The following is an 18,239-nucleotide window of genomic DNA, read 5'->3' as shown; positions in this document are numbered from 1 at the left end:
GGATTAAAAAATGTTTGCCTAGAATTTCGAAAACGGGTGAGTAATAATAATAATAATAATAATAATGAAGTCGATCATTTGGCTTCGGCATTTCGCGCCGTCTGTTATTTTTTCAATATTCCTTTTTTCGGTTTCATATATTTTCTCTGAAACAATATAACGTGTTTCTTTCGGTTCAATTTTTGGGTTTAGTTTGTTTTTTTTTTCTCTCTTCGAAAAATATTATTTTTTTCGCTTTTTTTTTTTTCACTCATCGCTCCCAACACAGACCCGGAGAGTAGCGAGACCATTGAAGTTGTTGGTTATTCTTTTTTTGGTTCCGGTTTTTTTTTTTTTTTTTTGTGGTTGTTGTTGTTGTTGTGTTTTTTTCTTACGGTTCGTTTCGTCGAGAGGGAGTAGGTATTATATACCGTAAACGCGCATGCACATGCAGTATTTTCTAAGGGGAGTAAAAAAATTTCCTAGAACACCTGTTCCAGGCCAGGTTTTAACCAGTGGATTACTCACTTCGTCTTCGTATTTCTTCTTCAACATCCACCATAGGTACTGCTTCTTCTTCCTCTTCTTCACCTGTCTGTTACGAGAACGGTGGTGGAGGTCCGACTACTACCACAACTACCTCTTCTTCTTCTTCTTCTCCTTCTCCTTCTCCTTTTCCTACTCCTTCTTCGTACGCTTTTGCTCCCGCCGTTCCTGTTGGAAGTGAGTATAGTCGACGATAGAAACGTTACGACGAATCCAAATCGTTGGATAGGAAAAATTTTTTTCCGATTCGTTATTCGAAAAAGAAAAGGTGATAAAAAAAAAATAAAGAAGTAAAGAAGAAAATGAAGAATCGCAAAACTTACCAACGAAAAATCTGCGGCCCCGTATCAATCATTCGTCCCTCGTCGTCGGCATATTGAATTCGCTGCATATCGGACAATCGAATGGAGCGTTCAGTTTTTCGTTCGTTCTTTCGTTTCGCTAATTTGTTTTTTGTTCGTCCGTCGTTTTTCGTTTTTCCGAATCATCGTTACATCGAAGGCCGTCGAACGGCGTGCGGAACTTTTGAAGAGGGAGAGAAGGGTAACAACACGCCAATGGGCGGACGAGTCGTTCTCGCTCCTCGGTATTTATTTTCTCCTCTCTTCGGAGTTACGGCGAATCGGAGGAGGAGGAGTGGGACGCCTGCGGACGATTCTTCTTTGCCCGACTGTACCCACGTATATTCCTTTCTCCCACCTGAAAAACGAACGAACGTACGTACGAAACCTGCATCGTTGACTGCCGCGAGAGGAGGAACAACACCGCCGGAGTCCTGGGCGTCTAACGTCGACGCGCGTTAACGTTCCCCCCCGGTCTGTTTTAATAAATTCACTTTGAAAATTTCGTTCCTACGCTGCCGTTTCCACAACGACGACGATATACTACGGACGCCTACGGACGCTCGACTCCGATATTTTTTTACGAAACGATCGGAAATCCCGAGGACCCGAGGGAACACCGCCGAAAGAGGCGCACGCTGGCGAAGAATCGTGAATCGTGCCCAGTTCAGTTTTTGAAGCGAAAATTTTTTCTTGAAAAAAGAAGAACAAAAGAAAAAGAAAAAAAAGGAAAAGAAAAAGAAAACAACACCTACGGATTTTATCGCCCTGTGAAATACTGTGAGGTTAACGCCTTGGAGATTTATTTTTTCTCATAACCCGGCACCGTGCGAACTGCCGCAATGTGCGAAACAAGAATAATTTAATCCTTTCATAATCGGAAAGAGGTGATCGAGTGCTAGACGATAAACGATCGCCCAAGAATCACAGAAATATCGCAACGTTTATTTTTTTTTTTAATACTCCACGTTATTTTCGGTTGAAAAATTTATTTATTTATTTATATGTACACGTTCGTGTGAATTGGGAGAGATGAATCGACGAGTAAATTGATATGAAAAATTTGTGATTTTGCAAAAACGAGCGAAAAAAAAACCAAAAAACCCAAAAAAAACAATCACCACTCGTATGTAGTGGGGAAAAAATGTGTCGTTGGAAATCTTTTCAAATCGTAACTTCGATCGAAGGAATTCTGTTACATCGACCTGTACTGAAAACGATCAGGTAAGCGACAATTATAATTATTTTTCTAACGTCCTTTTTTCTTTATTTGTCTCTTATTCTTTCAAATAACAAGACGATGTGTTCAAAAAAGTGTCTAGATTTTTTTCTTCGGATTTTGAAGGAAATAAAAAAAAATAAAACAGGTCTTTTTGCGAATCTAGATGAAAGAGAAATTTATCGTTTGTTTGAGTGGAGAGAAAAGATTGATAAATGAAAAAAGAAAATGGAAAATGTTCGTGAAACTCTCGAGAGTGCGTTGACCATGGTTAATAAGAATAGAAAAAAAAAAAGAAAAAGAAAAAACCTTCGAAATCCGTTACGGGAAGAATTTTAAAACGATTCAAAGTTCACTTTCGGCGCGTAAATCGAAGAAAATTAGAGGACAAAAGTTCAAAGTCTTCTGGGCGTAATCGGCCGTGTCGATATAATTAGAAACAAAATCGACGAATCGATTGAATGAAAATCAAAAAAGCGTCCGGTCGTCGAAAAATACTATACGTATATAATGTATAACGAGACAAAGTCCTCAAGTCGTCGTAGTCGGAGGAATAAACGCGACTGTCCGAGCGTGTAATAAATGAACGTTATTACCTATACGTATATATATATATATATATGTATACCAGGTTCGTAACTCAAGTACAGTTATTTCATATTTATATCTATCAAAAACTAACATTATCTATCGCTGACCATATGTCGTAGACCAGATGCGATTTTAACGTCCGCAATAACTATACGTGTCTCTATACGTATTGTATACACGTCAAAACGCGATTTTCGTTCATCTCGCAAGATTGATAAGATGACGAAGAAAAATATAATAGACAAAGATAATGAAGTATTTCCGCACACGGATTCTAATATTTCAATGATTTTCTCTCTACCGACGTTTCTCTAAAACTCGCAACAACAACAATAACAGTAACAAGGATATACGTACAAAAGTTTGTGCGTGCCGTAAATAATACAACACACGTATGTACGCGTACGTGATCATTATTGTTGTTCTTGTTGTTATTGTTGTGTGATTCTAATTATTATTATTATTAGCTATTAAGTATCTACGTACGATGGTTTTACGAGCGGTGCCATGTGAACTGTGAACAACTTGCATCTTTACTTTGAATACGTATACGCATACCTGGGATGTACAGTTTCGAGGCGTGCAACGTGCAAACTGAACTAGAACATCGTAGAACTAGAACTGTATATGTATACAGAAGTGGAACTGGAATCGGAACCGCGAGACTTTAACCTACGATGAACCTTACGATGAAGTGAACAACCGAACGAGAGCGCATAAAAGTGCAGAAAAAAAAAAAAAAAAATAAGAAAAAGAAAAGGAAAGATAAAAAAAAAACAACAACTCGGAGCAAGTAAACCTCCTTACGGAAACTAGTCGAGAAAATCCATGAAAAGAGAAAATAAAAAAAAAACAAAAACAAAAAAACAACAACGCCGACCGCGACTAGACACCACTTAAAATCGATCTCGTGAGATGCGTTACCACCACCACCACCACCACTACTACTATTACTACCACTACTACTACTACAACTACTACTACTCGATATAGCGTTATTAAAGTCAAGTTGAAGACAACCAGTTTAGTTAATGTGCACCGCTATACTTACAAATAGCCGTACGCAGAACTGCGAAGCTGTTGTTGGTTTTTTTTTTCTCTGTCTTTCCTCTGTTACCATTTTCTCTAGTTTTGCCCAAACGATGAAAAAAACCAAAAAAACGAACGAGAATCGATCAATCTTCCCAAGAATTGTTTCTCAGGCATCCCTCACCACGCCCCGTGTCCACGTGGGAAAAATTCGTCTGGAACAGATACAACGTATAACAGAAAATGAATAAAACAAAGATGGCGATTATCCAAAGTCGGGTGAAAAGTTGTTCCCTTTACCTTTTCGTGTGTATCTCGGGACGTTGCACGGCCGTCCGTCCGTCCGTCCGTCCGGCCACCGGACCTCGAGACTTTAGTGGAACGCTCTCTAAGAACACTTAGGAAGTTCAACCATGCATGATTCCCCGTACTACCTGGTTCTTATACAGGTGGAAACGTGGTCGTCGCCCGTTTCTACGCCGTACACGCCGTGAATATAGTCGCGTGTTACTCGCTGTATATTAACCCGTGCGCTACGGAATATAGGTACCAGAACGAAGTAAGTTGTTACTCGTCGTTCGAACGAGGACGGGAGAGAGAAAAAAAAATATGCTCGCCGGAGATGATGCGAATCGGGCGTAGCGGGCCCGATTGAGGGGGGGGGGGGAAAATGTCCGACGAGACGAGAGAAATGAAGAAAAAAAAAAAAAAATAGGAAGAAACAAGTAAAAAAACGAAAAAAGAAAAAGAAGTAAGAAAAAAAAAAACCGTGTCAACGTCGACGAAATTCCGCACGCGCCGCGCGGCGTGGGCGAGAATCGAAAGCGCGAAAAAAGATGGACACGGGATGGACGATCGAAGATCTTTCCTACCGATCCCCCGTTTTCCCCTCGTTCTCGATCGCGTCGTCGTCCGCGTTATTTGTCCTGCAAATGGTTATGGAACCTCGAGCGGTACCCGGACGACGAAATACCCCGGGAGATCTCGCAGCACCCGCGCGTGGACGGACTGGACGAAGATGACGTTACACGTGTGTATATATATATATGTGTGTGTGTGTATATTTTGGTCTATCCATGTATACCGGAAGCGAGGCCAGAACGGCGGAACCAACCGGCAGACGTTCACTCAATGGAAAGTCCAAGTTCTTCCAGTAGGACGAGTAACTTCGTACGAGTTCTAGCGTAGAGCGGAAGACGAACGACGGTCCGTCGATTCCTGAAAAAAAAAAACAAAAAAAAACAAATAAATAAATAAATAAATAAATAAATAAATAAAATCGAATCGGTCGATATATTTGAAAAAAAAAAAAAAAAAATATATAAAAACTGTAAACGATATCGCAACAACTCGAAATCGAGGGAATAGAAAAATAGCGGAGAATCGAAGAAAAGCGCGAATCATCATCCTGCGTAGCGTAAAACGAAGCAGATTTTTTTCTACACCTCGTATAGTAAGCGGCGACTTGAGAGAAATGGTCAGTCAATTCGCGATGGCTACAACCGTCCGTAAAGTAAAACAAGAGAATCGAATGAGGAGACAAAATCAGTGTCAAGGTAGGAAAGTCCCTCCCTGATTTTCACGCTCGAGTTTTTTCGGGACGAACCCTCGGGCGGCTCCCGATGTCCTCCGAGGATAATTAGCTCCAGATTTTCCATTTTTCCATTTTCAAATTTTCGCAACGTCGTAAGGATGCGTTTTTTATTTTTTTTGTCCCCGTTTCACGTTTTCCAGATGAGGAGGGCCCGCAGTGGCCGGTTCCGACGCGAAAACCGGTGCCCGATAACCGCGACGTCCGGATCGTCGAAGATCGTCGGATTTTTGAGAACAACGAGGCGGCGTCAGAGGAAAATCGAGGGGGAGGACGGAACCAGGTCGGGAGGGGCGTGAGGTCGCCGGAGGAGGGCGGAAATACCGAAGACAAAAACGGCGGGATTATTCGATCGGATCGAGGTGGGCAAGAAAATCGGAATTCCGGGCAACTTCCCGTTCCGGAATACAGAATGCCTCCGCTTTACGGCGACGAACAGGGTCAAGGTCAAACTTCACAAGGAAACAATCTGCAAACCCACAGTAGCAAATTTCCCGTGAGTATGATGCGATTTACAAATTTTTTTTTTTTTTCGATCGTTTCATTTTTTTCTTTTTATTTTTGTTTGTTTTTTTTTATTTCTGTCATCGCCAAATTTGATTTTTCCGTATAACGATTCGATTCGCGGCGGTGCGTCCCGTCGTCGGTTCGGGGTGCGTGTAAATTATTTCATGGGAAAATTCACAGGAATCTTACCGTTTTTGCTTTCGTTTTATTTTTTAAGTAAGTTTTCTTTTTTCTTTTTCTTTTTCTTTTTATCCTACGCCCATGCGATTCGTGTAGTCGAGACAAAGGAGATTTCTACCGAACAAACTATCGCGTCGTGATCGCGTTGAGAGAGCTCGGCATACGGGATGATAGTGTGAATAAATATATATATATATATACACGTATACGGGAGAAAACAGTTAACCGGAAGTGCGTGTGATTTTAACGTACGGATCGAAGCCGCCCGTATATCCCGAAGAACTTGCGGTGGCGGCCGCCGATTTTGTTCCGAAGATTCGAACGAACGAAAAAACGAAAAACAAAAAACAAAAAAAAAAAGAAAGAAAGGGAGAGAACCGAATTTTGATTCTACTCGCCTTCGTTCGAATTTTCCCATTTATTCTACTGGGCGTCGCGTCGATTTCGATCGGCCATGTTGGATTCTGATGAAATTTTTTGAGGGACCCTTTTTTCCAATTTTTTTCAATTTGTCGTTTCAGATCGAAAGAGAAGTGGTACTGTCATCGGGCGATAAGAATTCCAAGATTCCGATTCTCCATGAGTACAAAAAAAGACCAACCGGAAGGGTCGCCATCGCACCGGACGCGCCCGTAAAGCAGCAAGCTTGGACTCAGGAGGTATATATATATAAAAAACCTGACGATCCTTCGCTCCTCGATTTATTTATTTATTTACTTTTCCGAATTCGCGAAATAGAAAAAATAAAAAATAAATAAAAAATAAAATAATCTCTCGCCCCTCGATCGCCGAAATGGATATGGGGGCGGTTTGAAGTGCGAGTGAAAAGAGAATCACGATTACGACTTCCTCGCTAACGACAACGAGTCGGTGTAACGATAATTTAAAAGTTGAATACCTTTTTCCGTATTCGAGTTGCGTGTCGTCTAGGCCCTAGCTGAGTTAACCGAATCGTTGATATTCAAGCGGCATCCCTTACCGAGAAACGAACGATTCGGACTGACAACTTTAAAATTCTCAAACTCACTTTACACATAAAATATACAAGTCGTATTACACGCGATCGCTTTTTTCTTCGTCCTTACTCATTTTTTTTTTTTCCATTTTTTGTTTTCTTTTGTTTTTTTACTTAAAAATATCCCCACCGTTTCTCCGCGTGTATTTCGTTTCGCCTTTTCTTACGTAAAGTTCTTATATATTAACCGAATCCGATACCGTTTAACGACCAGATCGTATTCCTCATTTTATTTTATTTCATTTTTTCTTTATCATCATCATCATCGCGGCCGTTTTACGATCCGCGTCACGAAAGACGTAAAAATTATAGTTTCGAAATATGTACTTTCTCATACCGGATTCTACGATTCACTAACGTTTTTTTTTTTTTTGTTTTTTTTCGATTTTTCCATTCGATCAATATCCACATTATCTGTATCTGGAAAGATTGAGCGCGTTCGGGAGAAAGAACAGTACCAAAAAAAAAAAGAAAACGTCCGAATCCTTTTTCGAGTTTTTTTTTTTCTTTTCCTCGAGGATTTTGTTTAATGTTCCCTGCATCACGGCGGACTAGAACTGATCGGCCGTTAAATTTTCAAAGGACATTTCTTTTTCTTTTCTTTCCTTTTTTTTTTTATTTTTTCTCTCTGACACTCCCCAAATCTCTCTTTCCAGGAGACTCGTATGCAGGATATCAGGCAGGACTACCACCAATCGAGGAACTACCAGTCGCAGGATCATCAGTCCTACCCGTAAGTCCAACGAATTTTGCCGCCTCGGCTCACCTCTCGCGTTCGCGCGTTATTTTCGAAAAAAAATTTTTCCCTCTAAAAAAATCTGTTCCATCGCCGTCTCCCCGCAGTTCGTCGACGGTTGGATTGGCGGGTTCGTCGTCGCCCCGTTTGTCAAAGGGCGTCGTCGACGAGGAGAGATCGAAGTCCCTGTCGAGGACGTACCACACGATAAAGGACATGATATCCAGCCGTTTCGGTCCCAGCAGGAAGGAGGCGGACGCCGAGCCGGAATTGACCAGTCTGAACAACGTCGCGGAGGAACTGAGAAAATCCAGCCGTAGCATAAACGAGGATGACAACAAGAAAAAGGAGGCGATATACGGCAAGCCGGGCAGGGGCCAGGACACCGCCGTCGGCATCCAACAACAACAACAACAACAACAACAACAGCAACAACAACAACAGCAATTGCACTACCCGAAAAACAGCTACGTCCAACAACACGGTCAGGGTTACGTTTACGCCGCCGCCGCCGCCGGACAAAATCTCCAGAACGTTCCGCTTCCCGGTCAGCTGCAGGCGGCCGCCGTCCAGATCCAACCGAGTCTCCCGGGTCAGAGCGCTCAGCTCCACGTGACTCACCACATTCCGGGTGCCGGCGTGCAGACCGTCCACCAGACCCAGATCGGCGGATTTCCGCCCGGGAATCCCCAAGGTCAGACAGCCGGCAGGGACTACAACCAGGTGGCGCAGAACCAGAACCAGAACCAGAACCAGAACCAGAACCAGAGCGCGGGCCACCGGCACCCGCCCGCCAAGCCTCAGCTCCAAGGTCAGGGGGTCGTCCAGGGCTACCAGAGCCCCCAGCAGCTGGTCCATCAGGGGCAGATGCTGCTGCAGGGGCAGCAGCATTTCTCCCAGCAGCACGCCCAGAACTTGCACCAGAGGCAGATCATGCAGCAGATGCACCAGCAGCAGATAGCGAACCAGCAGAGGAACACGCAGCACCAGCAGTTTCAGTCTACGGCGTCCTACCAGCAGCAACAGCAACAACAGCAGCACTACCAGATGAGACAGCCGATTTCTAGGTCGCAGATCGACATTCCGGGTACGTCGAGACAGAGCGGCGTCAACCAGGAGGCGTACGGCGGTTACCACTACCAGGGGAGGCCGCGTTACGGTCTGCCGCAGGTTTACATGAAGTCCGAGACTAACCAGGAGGCGGAATTCCAGAGGAGGAGTTCCGCGCGTCGTATGGAGAAGGCGGCGTCCCAGCCTCAGTTGAGTTTCGACGAGGAGTCGCAGGGTCAGAGGGTCGTCGTCGGCCCCTCGGAGGTCCTCGACAAGGAGAAGTACGAGATAACCGTGGAGTTGACCGCGGAGCGGAACGCCGCGGAAACGCGCGACGACCGCGCCCGTCCGGAGACGAGTTTCGGCCCCAGGAGGGGCGAGCAGCAGCAGCAGCAGCAGGATGCGGTGGCGGTGCCGGTGCCGGCCGCTGGGGATTTCAAGGATGTCGCGGGGATGCCGAAACGCGTCGAGGAACTCCAGTCGTCGAGGAAGTGTCAGGACGCGGAATCGGCGAGGAGCAGCCCGGGCCCCAAGCGGAACCAGACGGAGACGGAGGCGGCCGGGAGGTCCGGACTGGAGCGGGTGGGCGGCTACTCCGGACAGCAGGAGGCCTGCGGCAAGAGTCAGGAGTCCTGCGGCCGGAAGGACGACATAGAGACCGGACTGAACCGGCTCAAGCTGCAGAACCACCAGGGGTCCGGCTCCGACTACGACAAGACCGGGCAGAGCTCGTCGAACGTCGACTCGGGCAGAGGATCGGCGGTGTACTCGAGCGGCAGGAGGCCGCCGCCGGAGGACCAGATCCACGCCCAAGGTCGGGAGATTTAAATTCTCTGCTACCGTCGCGCCTCGTTTTAATAACGCTCTGTTTTCTTTTCCCCCCCCCTCCCCTCCCTGCGCCGCCCTGCCCCCCCACCCTGTCGTCCCTTGGTGTGTTTGTTTGTTTGTTTTTTTTTTTACCTTTCCGTTTTTGTTTCGCTCTCGCCCCCTGCGCCCATTTAGGTCAAGACTCCGAGTGGGTTGATATCGTCGAGTCGGAACTTAGGAGCATCTTGGAACCGCGGGACTTACCGGCGATGGCGCACTCGACCCTTTCGGAGAGCGTGTCGTCCGTGACACCTCCTTTGCCGCCCCTGTCGCCCCATGGGAGCCCACGGACTCCCAGAAATCGATACACCGCCAGGTAAACACGCCACGCAGTAACTTTGAGATACCCGAGCCGAAATTTTCGTCGAACGGGCGCACGGAGTGCTCGCGTAACTCCGCGATCACGGAACGATTGAAAAGCTCTTGGAGAAAAAAATTGTCGAACTCCTACCGGAGATCCTAATTTCTTTTCTTTTTTGTTTGTTTTCCCTATTTTGTTTTTTTTTTTCTCTTTCTTTGCCGCCGTGTCCGCGACGATTGAAAAATAAGAAAAATCGCGTTTCACTCACCCCGACGAACCGGATCTCCAGAGATTTCTTCCGACTCGTTTCACTCCGGCGTTCGACCTGCGGGAAAATCCATCGTTCGGAGTGGCGCCCCCCCCCCCCCGATCCCCGAAGATCCTGTGTACGGAGAGGAGAAAAAAAAAAACAAAAAAAAACGATGAGCTAAGTGAATAAATAAGGAAAAAAAAAAGGGCTGGGGTATTCGGAGGAGGAAGCGAGGGGGAGGCCGAATGAAAATGTCTCGCGAAATCGATGAAGGGATAAGCCGACTTCGTTTCGACTCTGAAACTTACTTTGTATATGGAATCAAAAAAGTATTTCACGATTTTTCGATAGCCCCGAAAGAGATGAGGGGAAGTAAATACGTTCCTGTTTCATATTCAACTTTCCTCTCGTTTTAATCTTTTACTTCAACCGATGGGGTGAAAAAAGCGATCTGGGGGAGGGGAGGGGGGAGGGGGGTTGTTCGGCCCGATTACAAAGAGGAAGGAAATCTGAAAATTTTCCCGGCTCTTAGGCCAGCCAGAAATTCGGGGGGTTGCAGGGGGGGGGGGGGGGGGCAAAAACACTTTTTCGATCGATGGTTTTCCCGCGCGTTTTTTTTTTTTTTTTTTCTTTGTTTTCCACTCTACTTTCTCCCTCTACTTTATTTACGAAAGATTGTCATCGATATTTGTTACTTTCAGTCTTCCGTACGGATCCAAACCGAATTACAACGAATATTCGAAGAGCGTCGATCACAAGAGAAATTTCACGAGCGTCTCGAAACATCGGGGCGTAGCGAATTCGTCGTCGAAAAAAGAAGCTGCGAAAAAATTCTCCCACCGTAAGCTAAAATTTTCACGAAACTTCCCCCCCCCCCCCCCCCCCCCCCATTCTATATATATTCGGACGAGCCAAATCGAACGAACGATAAATATCAAAAAAATTAAAAAAATTTTATCTACTTTTCAATTTTTGTTTTCTACTCACTCAGTTTTCGGGATAGAAGCCGCCGATCTGACGTCGACGACGACCGGCCTCGATTTGGAATCCATGTTGGACAGAAGCGATTCCGATCTCAGTACAAACGACGCTAGAACGATAAGGAAACAATTGGAGGGACTCGAGAACATGTACAGTGAGGTAAAAATCGACGATTATCCCCCGAGGTGGCCTCCTCGCTGTTTCTATTTTTCGATAATTTTTTTTCTGTCTTCTACTCTCGTCAACGTTGTGAAAAATCAGTTTTCTTTTCGTGTTTTTTTTTTTCTCGAAAAATTTTTTCGATTTTTCCGATTCAGGTACTGAAACTGCTCGGAGGTAGCGTTAAGAAGCGAAGAAAAGCTCGGGGATTGGCTAGCTACGGTTCGGTGTCGTCCTTACCCACGTCATCCGTGTCATCCAGACCGGTCACAAGACACCACGACAAAAGACGATCGCACATGGTCGACGACAGGATGAAAAAAGCCAAAGATGTCAAGGTACGACGTAAGCAGGGTACTGTCTACCTGCGGAGAAATGTGAATGACGAATAAAAAAACAAGCGCTCGTTAAAAACTACAACGACTGCTGTAACGATTTTTTTTCTTCCTGAAAATTAAAACGAATATAAACAACAACAAAAATCAAAGAAAATGCGCTTTTTGGTCGTTGTTTGTATTGGTTTTAATTTTCAGAAAAAAAAAACAAAAAAAAAAAATACTCACCTTTTCCTGTTCGCAGAGCATAAACAAAAGATTCCAGAGGCTCGAGTCCCACGTTGTCACCCTGGCGAGATCCGTGGCTCATTTGAGTTCGGAAATGAGAACGCAACACTTGATGATCCAGGTACGTGGAGTGAAGAGAGAGAGAGAGAGAGAGAGAGAATATGAGCAAAACCAAACGCCCGATAACCTAAAAATAAGAAAAACAATTGTCGACCATTGGAAAAAAAGCTCCCCAAACCCATCGTCGGGTACATTCGTTTCTATTTTTGGTTTTATTATTTTATTTTATTTTTTTCTTTGTTTCGCAGGAAATGGAGAACATAAGGGGAGAAATAGCTGCTCTGAGGACACAAACCAGCATGGCTATGGTGCGATCTCAGTCGCAACCGTTGATCAAAGATTCGGATCTACCGGCGCTATCGAATCCTTCGAGGGTCAAAAAATTGACAAAATTTTTCGGCACCGAACCACCTCTGATAAGACTCTTTCTGCGCGAATTGGGCTACGAGGTAAGTGAACCGAAGAATGTCGCAAAAGAAAAAAAAAAACAAAAACAAAAACAACAACAACAACAACAACTAACCTCTCAACGTTCGTTCCCGTCTACATGGTTTTTTCGTTTTTCATTTTACGCAGAAATACGCCAACGCTTTCGAGAAGGAAAAAGTTGGAATGGTGGAGCTGCCTTACCTCAGCGAGGAAAGATTACAGAAAATGGGTGTACCTCTTGGTCCTAGATTAAGGATTCTGCAGGAGGCCAGAATATCAGTTTGCAAGGACCCGATCTACGTGCTCTGAATTCCGAACCAACGAGAACTCTCCAACACCGTGACCTCTGCCCTCGGCCGCCCTCTGTCAACCTTCGAAAAAAAAACAAACAATGGAAAACTATCAACCGGTGCTGAGAATCACTTGCACGTATACCATAGTGTTTTATACTATAAAGCAAAAACGTACCATCTCCGCTTTTCTGTTTTCAATATTTTCCTTTCTTTCTTCATTTCTCATTTTTATTCTCTTCGTCACCCTCGATATCTCGATATCTCGTTCCCAAAGATTTCTCGGGGAGGATACATCTGTGACCGATGACTTCCGTACGGTATACGATCGGATCGGATTATCCTTCGGGATAATCTCCGGGCTTCCCGGGTATACATAACTGCCGTTTTTTTCGCCCCTTCGCGATGATGTATATAAATAATTTTTTCTTTTACACTTTTTTGTTTTCAACTCTCTTTTCCCTGCGAACATACGTATACGCAACATGTATAAGAGGAAAGAAAATATTACAAACGACAACGACGAAATGGCGGCAATTTAACCGATAATACTCCGTGACATTGACCTCTAGTGTATGAGTATATACGCGTATAATTGTACAGTTTAATATTATTATTATCATTATTATTTAGATTACTATCATTATTAATAATTACCGCGCGACATCGACGTTATTATTATTATATACGCGGATATTGTATAATTATTATAGGTTTTTGAGTTTTTTTTTTTTTTTATATCGTTTACAAATTTAATTCAACTGATATTATTAATATTATTATTATTATTATTATATTTTTAATACGATATACATATGATATAATAATTTAAGTACGATATATATATATATATATATATATGAAAATATACATTAATTACCTGTAGTTTATTTAATAAAATCTATCGTATTTCGTATACCTGCGTAATCTTGTGTACCTAGACGTAATGATTTTCTTTTTATTCGTCGTTTTTTATTTATTCTTTTTTGTTCAATATAAATCAAATATAAATGAACGAATGAACGAATGGATTGAAAAATCAAAAAAATATTTTTGTACACAAATAATATACGATTATGTCGTATATGTATATGTATACATGTAAAGTCGCACGGTATATAGGTATTCATATACATGTATAGGGTATAAAGCAGATGGCTAATCAAATATACTGGAGGGGGAAGGCGAAAAGGAGGGGAGAGTCATCAGTTATAAAAATAATTGACTCCAATTGTTAAATTGTGCATTTCCTAATGAAATTGGATCACTTTATTTACGTTTACATATATATATATATATATACCGCACATGTGAACGAGGCCGGGACATGGACGAGAATTTATTTATTTTTGGTTTTTTTCTTTTTTTCGTTTTTTCAAAATACCCAATCACTACTCGGATTTGGTGGAAATGTCATCAAGCTAATGACTCCGATTTTTTTTTGTATTCGTTTATCTGTTCGGTTATTTGTTTGAGAACAAATTGAGGTCGCGACTGCAATTGAAAAAAAAAAAAAATCAAATAAAAAAGTTGAGACACAATTTTTCTTGGTTTTTATTTCTTTGTTTTTTTTGGCTATCTCAATTCCTTCCTCTTTTCTTTTCAATTATTTTCATTCCATCAAGTACCAGAGTAGACAAATTCGAATTGTATAAAATTGAAAATTTCTCGTCGCAAAAATTAAGGGGCGGTTATTTATTTATTTTCTTTTCGAATTACTCCGTGCATAATTAGGAAGAAAAACAAGGAATAGATATTATCGTCGATCGTTTCCACGTGTACACATAGGTATATGAGTGTCTCGTGTGGTAAATACGTGTAAAAATATCGTTTACATGAATAATTTTTTTTATTTATTTATCAGAGATATAGGGGAACGACGACGCGGTTCAACGAACATTAGATAACGTATTTATATTAACAAACTGAGAAACGAATGTGCATTGAAAACTGTTAATCGCGTATATTGCTATACATATGTGTATATATATATATTATATATATATATATATATAACGACAAATTGTAATCGTCATCGTAATCAAATTCTGATGCGTCGTCGTCGTTATAATATTTGTATAATAATTCGAAGAAACGCACAGGAATCGCAAGAAATATAAAAGAAATTCGAATTACACGAATTAATTGATCTAAAAATCGGAGGGGGAACGAATATCAATTAATCCGGGACAGGGAGGCGTATAATCCTTGGGGAAAAAGGTGAACCGCGGAAACGGAAACGGAGATAACCGCGAAGAAAAGTTTTTCTATCGAAATTAGTCGCTCTATATATGAACAAAAAAAAAAAAAATATATCCCACGTGCCGCGAGATGGCTTCCACCGTATGCAAGTTATACTCGCGGATGAGACGTCGACGGAGAGACGTACGTCTGTATAAACCTTACGTGGGTACATGGGTACATGAATGTGCGAGTGATTCGAGTACATGGAACACGCGTATCGCGGCTACATGTACGTATATCAATTGACCTTTGCCCCGCCTATACGAGATGACGAACAAGGAGAGATGATCTCTCGCTCCCGAGAAGAACATCTCGAATTTCTTCGTCTAGGGCAACGCGTCGGTCTCTCCGTCACTTACCGTCAAACGTTCGACCGACAAACATGAAGAATTTTCGATCCTTCGATCGCGTCCTGATAGCGCTTTTCGCTGTCGCCGCTATTTCCACTACACTGGCGGAAGTCGTCGTCTGGCAACCGTGTTCGGACGAAGGTAAGTTTTACCCGTACCATTTGAAATAGCGATAACCCCGATAATCCAATCGAACTTCGATTTCCGTTTTTTGAATTTTTCGTTTTTCGTTTTTCGTTTCACCGTACCGCAAACACACCGTATAATAGCTATGTCGAACACCGTATCGCGTGGTGGGTGAAAAAATTTTGAAAAAGAATCGGGAAAAAAAAACAAAAAAAAAAAAAAGACAACCGAAATTTCGAGTCACGTTTTTGATGAGTTATCTGTTTGACTGTTTTTTTTTTTTTTTTCATTTATCTTTCAAATCGAATTCGAGACGGTGAATGAGAGAAGAAAAATAATATTTCAAACAAGATCGTACGATACGATGGATTTTAATTGGGCGAGTGTACAGAGAAGAAAAAATGGGCGGAAAATTTGCTTTTCGAAAATGAAAATGTGGAAATACAAGAGACTCGACGTTACAGGAGGATACGTGCGTACATGGCGATATATATAGGGGAGATAAAAATTTTTACCGAGAATTTCATTTCCAAGTAATTAACTTATACATATATATATATATGTCAACATCGAACGTTGCTTTCTGACCCCTTGAACTCTTCAAGATTGTAATAAATCAGAAAATGTATATAAATCAACGAATCGTTCGACGCGCGCTACGACGTACACACGTTCAAGATAAATTTCCGATCATTATAAAATCCACGCATATATATTATATATATATTATATATATGATTTATATAATTTCAAGGCAAGGCTAATTAGTAGGGTACTCGTAGATATATGTATACAAATTAGAAAGGTTATCGGATTATCTTCTACCCCATTTTATCCTCCTCTTTTCCTTCGTAATTTTCATAATCGCGAAAAAATCGATATCCTCGTTTACCACGTTAAACAACAACAACAACAAAAACAATAATAATAATAACAACGGATACGCGTGACTAAGTTTCAGTTAGCGAACAACCCGGCTGTACCATACACGAGGTTCGGGTTAATCCGTGCAGAGAGGCTGCTCAGGGGAAACCTTGCAGAATTAAGAGGGGAAGAAACGCGGGCATCACATTCGACTACACGCCGAGTAAGTGGTTCTCTCTTTTTCCTTATTCTTATTTTTATTCTTCAGTTTTTGTTTTTTATCTCTGAAACGTAAAATTTTTCTCTCTTTTTTTCCTCGGTATCACAAATTTGTAAAAATCATTCCGTTTTATATATTTGTTGTTGGATAAAAAAAATACCGCGACGCGGTTATGCTTTCAATGATTTTCTTTCTTCGCTTTGCTCTTTTCTATTTTCCATTTTCTTTTCTTTTTTAAAGATTCGAGCGTGAATATATATATATATATATATATATATATATATATATATATCTATGTATATACACATGTTATAAAGAAGATTGAAAGAACGTGATTGGTCACGTATTTCGGTTATGCAAAAAAAAAAAAAAAATACTTCAAGTATTACACGACATGCAGGTCTGCACGAGGACCGCATCTCGAGCGAATTGTGATTCTCTGAGGCTAATTGGCGTCTCCTGATTCATTTTTGTTTGTTTTTTTATGTGTTTTTTTTTTTCTATAACCTGCGCTTCTTCCTCCTCCGCAGATTTCAGTTCCGATACGCTTCAGAATCGAGCATACTGGACGAGACCGGGTGGCGACCTTCCGTTCATCGGAATGAATTTGAACGCCTGTAATGCCACCGTGTGCCCGAGCGTCTCCGGACAAAAGCAGACCTACAGTTACCAGCTTTCGATATCGCAGAGTTTTCCGGCGGTAAATATATATATATGTATATAAAAAAAAAAAAAAAAAAAAACTAATTCATTAATTTCGAAAAACGATATTCAAAAAAGAAACCACGAATCAACGCGTTTCTTCGATTGTACGAGGTTTTTGGAAAGTACTGAAGAAAAAGTGGATCAAAAAAACTGCACGAAATGAAAATTGATTGAGTTTTTTTTTTGTTGCTTTTTCTCGTTTTTGGATTTTTCATGTTTTTTTCCCCCCTTAATTTTCAGAGAACGTACGACGTGAAATGGAAACTGTGGAATCAGGAACAACAGGAATGTTGTTTCGTCTTCCAGATTAAACTTTACAAATAAAAATGTCGACAACCAGAGAATTGTAACAAAATCAAACGAAATAAATAAAAATTGTGAAAAAAAAATAAAATAAAAACCAATATTCTTATCATCATTACAATTATCATCCGATAAAAATGATGTAAAGGTAAGTGATGAAAAAAAGAAAAAAAAAAAAAACATACTCGTCGATCAAAAATTATTTTCGCGGATTTTCGAATTCGATTCAAATGTTGTCGTGAGAATTATTTTAGAAAATAGAAAAAAACAACAAAAACCAGAAAATAGAAAGAAAAAAAAATAATTTTTTTTAAGCTGCGGACGGGATTCGAACCCGCGCTTGCGAGATGCCCGTTGGATTTCTAGTCCGGGTCACCGCAGCTCTGTTTTACCGATCGAGAAAATATGGATACGATGATCCATATTTTATTTTATTTTGCTTTTAATTTGTGATCGTTTTTGTTTCAATCGAAAGTCAATAACTTCCGGTGGTTAAACGCGATTCCTGTAAATTTTTCGGTAAACCGAAGGTATTTTTTTTGTCGCGCCTCGTCAACGGCAACTGAATTTTCGGCTCGCTGTAACGGGTCGTCAGCTGGGGTGTGAAAAAATATGCGACGTTTCCGAAGGAATAAGAAACTAAAAAAAAAATCGAATTCCGATATCGACGGCGATGAAAAATTGAAGATTCATTTACATTCCGCGTTGAAAAACGAGGCGAATACGATTCGCGAGCGTTTCGA

The 18,239-nt window shown here is 41.7% G+C and overlaps 2 protein-coding genes and 1 long non-coding RNA gene across 10 annotated transcripts; 2 read left to right on the top strand and 1 right to left on the bottom strand.

Annotated features, from left to right (window-relative positions):
- Positions 1-522: 522 nt before the first annotated feature.
- Positions 523-13,390, bottom strand: LOC105686730. 7 transcript variants are annotated; one of them, XR_007280009.1, is made up of 11 exons: positions 12,863-13,390; positions 12,630-12,765; positions 11,906-12,092; positions 11,583-11,707; positions 11,190-11,292; positions 10,221-10,334; positions 4,578-4,923; positions 4,006-4,238; positions 3,728-3,920; positions 849-1,224; positions 523-693 (listed from the first exon to the last, which is right to left on the bottom strand). It is a non-coding gene; the product is annotated as an uncharacterized LOC105686730 (long non-coding RNA). The 7 variants fall into 7 exon arrangements; XR_007280011.1 differs by having other exon boundaries at positions 4,790-4,923; XR_007280007.1 differs by having other exon boundaries at positions 4,006-4,923.
- On the top strand, positions 1,221-12,868 carry LOC105686146 (putative mediator of RNA polymerase II transcription subunit 12). Of its 2 annotated transcripts, none has more exons than XM_048659967.1 (12): positions 1,221-2,090; positions 5,440-5,792; positions 6,505-6,642; positions 7,655-7,731; positions 7,842-9,598; positions 9,787-9,967; positions 10,904-11,043; positions 11,194-11,342; positions 11,501-11,680; positions 11,922-12,026; positions 12,214-12,414; positions 12,542-12,868. In XM_048659967.1, the coding sequence occupies exons 2-12, from the start codon at positions 5,709-5,711 to the stop codon at positions 12,701-12,703; spliced, it is 3,174 nt and encodes a 1,057-aa protein (XP_048515924.1). In that variant the 5' UTR covers positions 1,221-2,090; positions 5,440-5,708; the 3' UTR covers positions 12,704-12,868. The 2 variants fall into 2 exon arrangements, with proteins under 2 accessions (XP_048515924.1, XP_020708133.2); XM_020852474.2 differs by lacking the exon at positions 1,221-2,090 and adding an exon at positions 5,013-5,261.
- Positions 13,391-15,260: 1,870 nt separating the features above from the next.
- LOC105686260 (MD-2-related lipid-recognition protein-like) lies at positions 15,261-17,582 on the top strand. The gene is made up of 4 exons (XM_012400915.3): positions 15,261-15,419; positions 16,360-16,491; positions 17,019-17,188; positions 17,434-17,582. Exons 1-4 carry the CDS (start codon positions 15,311-15,313, stop codon positions 17,515-17,517), a joined length of 495 nt encoding a protein of 164 aa, XP_012256338.2. The 5' UTR covers positions 15,261-15,310; the 3' UTR covers positions 17,518-17,582.
- Positions 17,583-18,239: the final 657 nt, after the last annotated feature.

This window comes from Athalia rosae, chromosome 8, assembly GCF_917208135.1.
Source record: "Athalia rosae chromosome 8, iyAthRosa1.1, whole genome shotgun sequence".
In the NCBI taxonomy this organism is placed as follows: Eukaryota; Metazoa; Arthropoda; class Insecta; order Hymenoptera; family Athaliidae; genus Athalia; species Athalia rosae.
The sequence above is the reverse complement of the archived record's forward strand: the minus strand, read 5'-3'. Positions and strand labels throughout refer to the sequence as shown.

What these genes read in the sequence shown, in the direction of transcription:
- LOC105686146 (XM_020852474.2), top strand. Translation starts at nt 5,180, where the DNA reads ATGGTCAGTCAATTCGCGATGGCTACAACCGTCCGTAAAGTAAAACAA. An exon ending in TCGAGAACATGTACAGTGAG is followed by an intron (nt 11,343 to 11,500) that starts GTAAAAATCGAC and finishes TTTCCGATTCAG; the next exon opens with GTACTGAAACTGCTCGGAGG. An exon ending in TGCGCGAATTGGGCTACGAG is followed by an intron (nt 12,415 to 12,541) that starts GTAAGTGAACCG and finishes CATTTTACGCAG; the next exon opens with AAATACGCCAACGCTTTCGA.
- LOC105686260 (XM_012400915.3), top strand. Translation starts at nt 15,311, where the DNA reads ATGAAGAATTTTCGATCCTTCGATCGCGTCCTGATAGCGCTTTTCGCT. An exon ending in GCAACCGTGTTCGGACGAAG is followed by an intron (nt 15,420 to 16,359) that starts GTAAGTTTTACC and finishes CGCGTGACTAAG; the next exon opens with TTTCAGTTAGCGAACAACCC. An exon ending in CACATTCGACTACACGCCGA is followed by an intron (nt 16,492 to 17,018) that starts GTAAGTGGTTCT and finishes CCTCCTCCGCAG; the next exon opens with ATTTCAGTTCCGATACGCTT.